General features: G+C 44.0%; 1 protein-coding gene across 1 annotated transcript; it reads left to right on the forward strand.

Moving 5' to 3' along the window:
• LOC8067646 (cytochrome P450 93A3) lies at positions 575-5,431 on the forward strand. Its single transcript, XM_002437235.2, has 2 exons — positions 575-1,583; positions 4,401-5,431. Exons 1-2 carry the CDS (start codon positions 627-629, stop codon positions 5,088-5,090), a joined length of 1,647 nt encoding a protein of 548 aa, XP_002437280.1. The 5' UTR covers positions 575-626; the 3' UTR covers positions 5,091-5,431.

Below are 5,921 nucleotides of genomic sequence, written 5' to 3' on the forward strand. Positions count from 1 at the left end.
GTAACTGTCCACTAAGCAACAAAAAGAATTCACTACACAAGCTTTGTATCTTTGCGTCGAGCATCTTCTTGATTTCATGCTGAAAATAATTAGCATATAAATGCTGAACTGCAGGGTGCAGATGCTCTGTGCGGCAATTGAGCCGGTCTTTGCCGTACCTGCTCCCACCGTAGTCTAGTACTTTGCTCTAATGTGCAGGTCAAGGCATCTGCTGCAAAATGCAACCACTTGTCTCTAACACATTAAATTAGTAGTAAAACTTCACACTATTATATATCCATAGCTATCTATGGCCTTGTTTAAATGGCGAAGGTTTTTGGATTTTAACACTGTAGCACTTTCATTTTTAATTGATAAACATTGTCCAATCATAGAGTAACTAGGCTTAAAAGATTCGTCTCGCGATTTACAGACAAACTATGCAATTATTTTTTATTTTCATTTATATTTAATGCTCTATGCATTTGTCGTACGATTCGATATGACGAAGAATCTTAAAAAAATTTTAGTTTTTTTGGTAAACTAAACAACGCCCATATAGGGAGTAGAATGATGTGATAAGATAAGCAGCAGCTAGCTAGCTAGAGCTCGCTGGTCAACTCTGGGCAGGCAGAGAGGAAGTCACCATGGAAGTGGCCACATCACGAGAACTCATCAACCCCACAGCCTTCCCCATTCTCGTCCTCGTTGCCGGCCTCACCACCGTTTTCTACGTGCTCCGCCGCCGGTGCAGCGGCAATGGCGGCCTTCGCCTCCCTCCGAGCCCGTTGGCGCTGCCCGTCCTGGGCCATTTCCACCTCCTTGCCCCGCTCCCCCACCAGGCGCTGCACCGGCTGGCGTCCCGGCACGGCCCGCTCCTGTACCTCCGCCTCGGCTCCATGCCGGCCATCGCCGCCTGCTCCCCGGACGCCGCCCGCGAGGTGCTCAAGACCCACGAGGCGGCGTTCCTCGACCGCGCCATGCCCACGGCGGTTCACCGCCTGATGTACGGCGGGCAGGACTTCATCTTCTCGGCGTACGGGCCCTACTGGCGCTTCATGAAGCGCGCGTGCGTGCACGAGCTCCTGGACGGCCGCACGCTGGAACGGCTCCGCCATGTGCGCCGCGAGGAGGTGTCCCGCCTCGTGCGCTCCCTGTCCCGCAGCGCCGGCGACGACGGCGCGGCCGTCGACGTGGACGCCGTGCTGATGGGCGTCACGGGCGACATCGTCTCGCGGATGGTGATGAGCCGGCGGTGGACCGGGGACGACAGCGCCACCGACACCGAGGAGATGAGGAGCGTGATCGCCGAGACCGCCGTGCTGACGGGCACGTTCAACCTGCAGGACTACATCGGCGTGTTCAAGTATTGGGACATGCAGGGCCTGGGGAAGCGCATCGACGCGGTGCACCGCAAGTTCGACGCCATGATGGAGCGGATACTGACGGCGAGGGATGCCCAGAGACGGCGGCGGCGGAAGGAGCCGGCGGACGGCGCCGGCGAGGGGGCCAAGAAGGACCTGCTTGACATGCTCTTTGACATGCACGAGGACGAAGCCGCCGAGATGCGGCTCACCAGAGATAACATCAAGGCCTTCATGCTGGTACGTCGTCCATCCATGTTCTTTTTTACTCCTAGATATAATAGTTAGTACTACTCATCATGTAGTATATGTACTAGTATGCATATATATGCATTATTATATACTATTATATTATTTAGTGCAAAAATATTGTGTACGAGTAGCTAGCTGTTCTAGATTGTGATTGTAGGAAACTAATTCCTACAATGTACTTCGTGGATGGAAACAAGGAGGAGAAAAAAGATTCTTTTAAATTAAGATCTTGTTTGGATGTAGTCAAATTCGTATAGATCCATATATGTTATGGTCAAAGTTTAAAGTACCGGGTTATTGAAAATTGCAGCAATTCTCTTTCACTAGCTATAGTGGAGCTATGACAGATAGTGTTTTTATAAAAAGAAATACATAAAAAACACTAGTAATTGATAAAAAAACATGACAATGAATTTCGATGAATACAAATATATTTCTATAAGTCTAGATAATATTACTAATACTAAATGGCATTACAACATGGTTCATAAAAAGCTTAATTGTCCATAATACTAAATTAGTAGCAAATAATAACTAGTCTAAAATTTGTTAAAGCGGCGCTATAGCATGTAACAGTGACAAAAGTTGTGCAAATATACGAATAGCTTAGGCCTTGTTTAGATACATCTAAAAACCCAAAACTTTACAAGATTCCCTATCACATCGAATCTTACGGCACATGCATAGAACATTAAATATAGATAAAAAGGATAACTAATTACACAGTTTATCTGTAAATCACGAGATGAATCTTTTAAGCCTAGTTACTTCATGATTATATAATATTTGTCAAATAAAAATAAAAGTACTACAGTGTTAAAATTCAAAAAGTTTTTGGATCTAAACAAGGCCAGCGGCAAACCTGTCCAGCTACTATAGCACGCTATTTTTTTCTTTGGTTGAGATGGATTGAGTGAAATTTGACTTCAATCCACCCGTGCATTGAGGTGTTATGATTTCATAAAATTTGCTCACGTTTTGACTCATATCATCCTACTACTAAAAAGGGCGAAAGCAAATCGTTCACCCGCCTGTTCGCTCGCTCGCCCCGGCTGCCTCCTCTGTACAACCTGTGTTGCCTGCTACCGCTGCTGCTCTACTGCTGGAGGCCTGCTGCTGCCTCCTAGCGCCTAGCATGGTGGTGCTTAGGCCTGCTGCATAAGGCCTAGCAACATGATGGGTGATAGGAAAAATCACGCGTCTCAGGCCCGGTTTAGATTGGAGACAAAAAAAATTTTTAGGTGTCATATCGAATATGTCGGAAGAATGTCGGGAGGGATTTTTAGAAACTAATAAAAAAACAAATTACATAGCTCGTGCAAGACAAATCTATTAAGCATAATTAATCTGTGATTAGCACATGTGGGTTACTGTAGCACTTAAGGCTAATCATGGATTAACTAGGATTAACTGTGTAATTAGTTTATTTTTTATCTACATTTAATATTTCATACATGTGTCCAAAGATTCGATGGGATGGATAAAAATTTTTTGGGTGAGGAACTAAACAGCAAATCTATACTCCCATGCATTATGCAGGTGCTGATTCTCATGCACTCTAACTCATGGGCACACACCCATTAAGGCATTGTTTAGTTTCTAAGACCAAAAATTATTGTCCAATCATAAACTAATTAAGCTTAAAAGATTTATCTCGTAAATGACATATAAAGTATATAATTAGTTTTTTATTTTATTTATATTCAATATTTTATATGCCACAAGATTCGATATGTTGGAAAATCTTAAAATAAGTCTCGCAAATTACAGACAAAGTATATAATTAGTTTTTTATTTTATTTATATTCAATGTTTTATATGCCGCAAGATTCGATATGATGAGAAATCTTAAAATAAATTAGATTTAAGAGTGAACTAAACAAGGCCCTAGATCTATTTTTTTATTTTAACACTATAGCACTTTTGTATTTAATAATTATTGTTCAACCATGGACTAACTAGGCTCAAAAGATTCGTCTCGCAAATTATAGGTAACTGTGCAATTAGTTATTTTTTTATCTATATTCAAGGCTCCATGCATGTGTGTGAAGGGGAATCTTGAAAAAAATTTGGATTTTGGGATGAACTAAACAAGGCCTTAGGCCTGGTTTAGGTTCAAAGTTTTAACACTTCGTTCAAAAAGTTTTGGACTAATTAGGCTCCAAAAATCCGTTTCGCAAATTACAGACAAACTATATAATTAGTTATTCTTTTATCTATACAAATATTGTCTAATCATGAACTAATTAGGCTCAAAATATTCGTCTTATAAATTACAGACAAACTATGCAAAATTATTATTTTAATCTATATTTAATGCTCTACATGTGTAACTTGTTCTTAAAGACTTACTCCCTCCATACCCATAAAACAAGTCATTTTGGACAAGGTTTAGGTTAAACATTGGGAATATAAATTATGAATAACTTTTAAGTCGTTGAGTTGAAAATATAAAAACCATATGAATAGATTTGTGTTGAAAAATATTTTTATACCACTTTTTGATAAATATTTTTTTATAAAAGTAACAAGTTAAAGTTAGACTTTGAAGACCGTGCCATTATCTAAAACGACTTATTTTATGGGTATGAATGGAGTATGTAATATTATATTTATATTTAATTATCACAGTTGCAATATAGGTTCTTACATTATAGATAATCAAAGTTGATGTTTTAGTTTTCCATTCAAAATTAGAGTTAACTATCTATCTTTTTTGAATTCTCTGAAGGAAATGTTATCACGGTATTTTATGTTCCCGTTGCAACGCATAGGTATTTATCTAGTAAATATAAACTCTCGCAGGACATCTTCGGGGCCGGCACGGACACGACGGCGATCACGCTAGAATGGGCGCTGTCAGAGTTGATCAACAACCCGGACATCCTCCGGCGGGCGCAGGCGGAGCTGGACGCCATCGTGGGCGCGTCCCGGCTGGCCGACGAGTCGGACATCCCACGGCTCCCCTACCTACAGGCCATCGCCAAGGAGACCCTGCGCCTGCACCCGGCGTTCCCGCTGGTCGTGCGCCGCTCCACGGAGCCCTGCAAGGTGTCCGGGTACGACGTGCCGGCTGGGTCGACGGTGTTCGTGAACGTGTGGGCGATCGGGCGCGACCCGGCGTGCTGGGCGCCGGATCCGCTGGCGTTCCGGCCGGAGCGGTTCCTGGAGGGTGGTGAAGGGAGAGGAGATAGCGCGGGGCTGGACGTGCGCGGGCAGCACTTCCACCTGCTGCCGTTCGGGTCCGGGCGGCGGATTTGCCCCGGCGCGTCGCTGGCCATGCTCGTGGTGCAGGCGGCGCTGGCGGCCATGCTGCAATGCTTCGAGTGGGCGCCCGTCGGCGGCGCAACCGTGGACATGGAGGAGGGGCCAGGGCTCACGCTCCCGCGAAAGCGCCCGCTCGTCTGCACCGTCAAGGCCAGGCTCCACCCAGTGCCGGTTCCCACTGCCGCTGCTGCTGATAATGGCGTGGACGGAACTCTCCATTGTGCATGACCAGTTCCAGGAACATATGAAGTCTTATGTGTAACACTAATAACTTCAAACATTATCTGCATCATGTGCTCGTGCTCAAGTACTGAAGTTTTGGAAGTTACTCAACTGGCATAGCTGAAACATAAATGAGAACAATTAGAGGACCACAAAACATAACAACTAGAGAGTTGTGTACAGAATACAAAATGATGACTACTCCTTGCATTTTGCTTTGCCCACCAATCTTCACTAGCAGAAATACATCTGGTCATAGGATCCCTTCCCAAACCAGTGGCTCTCATGTTCAATGTCTTCTGTTGTGAATATTTCTTCTTCAGTACATCACATATGTTCTTTATTTGGTCTTGGGTGTATGACCTCATTTTTCGGTCAAAGAACTTCTTTAATAAATCAACATAACCCACACTATTTAAGCAATGTTGTGGCCTGTTATGGGCAAGCACTTCTTCTATGCACATTTCATTGAGAACTTTGGTGGCAAAAGGATCCCATTTTGCTGCAACCTTTGTTGTTTTTTCCCATCATAAAGAGAAACAAATTTGAATTTGTAGCAGCAATAGAAGGCAACTCTAAGACCACTGAGGTCTACCGAGAATACTACTGTCTACACTACTACCACAAATTTGGCAATCTTGACTATCTACAGCAACCATTTACTTGATGAGCAATGAACTATGGATTGGTTGCTCAACTTGGCGGCTTGGAGGCAGGCGGGACCTCGGAGGGAGGAGGTGGGTTGGTGGAGGATGGCCAGAGTCTTGAGGAGGCAGGCATCCTAGAGGAGGCCACCTGTCACGACCAAGAGCCGTTGCAACTAAAACCCTTTAATAA

The sequence above is a fragment of the Sorghum bicolor genome, chromosome 10 (assembly GCF_000003195.3).
Source record: "Sorghum bicolor cultivar BTx623 chromosome 10, Sorghum_bicolor_NCBIv3, whole genome shotgun sequence".
Lineage (NCBI taxonomy): Eukaryota > Viridiplantae > Streptophyta > Magnoliopsida > Poales > Poaceae > Sorghum > Sorghum bicolor.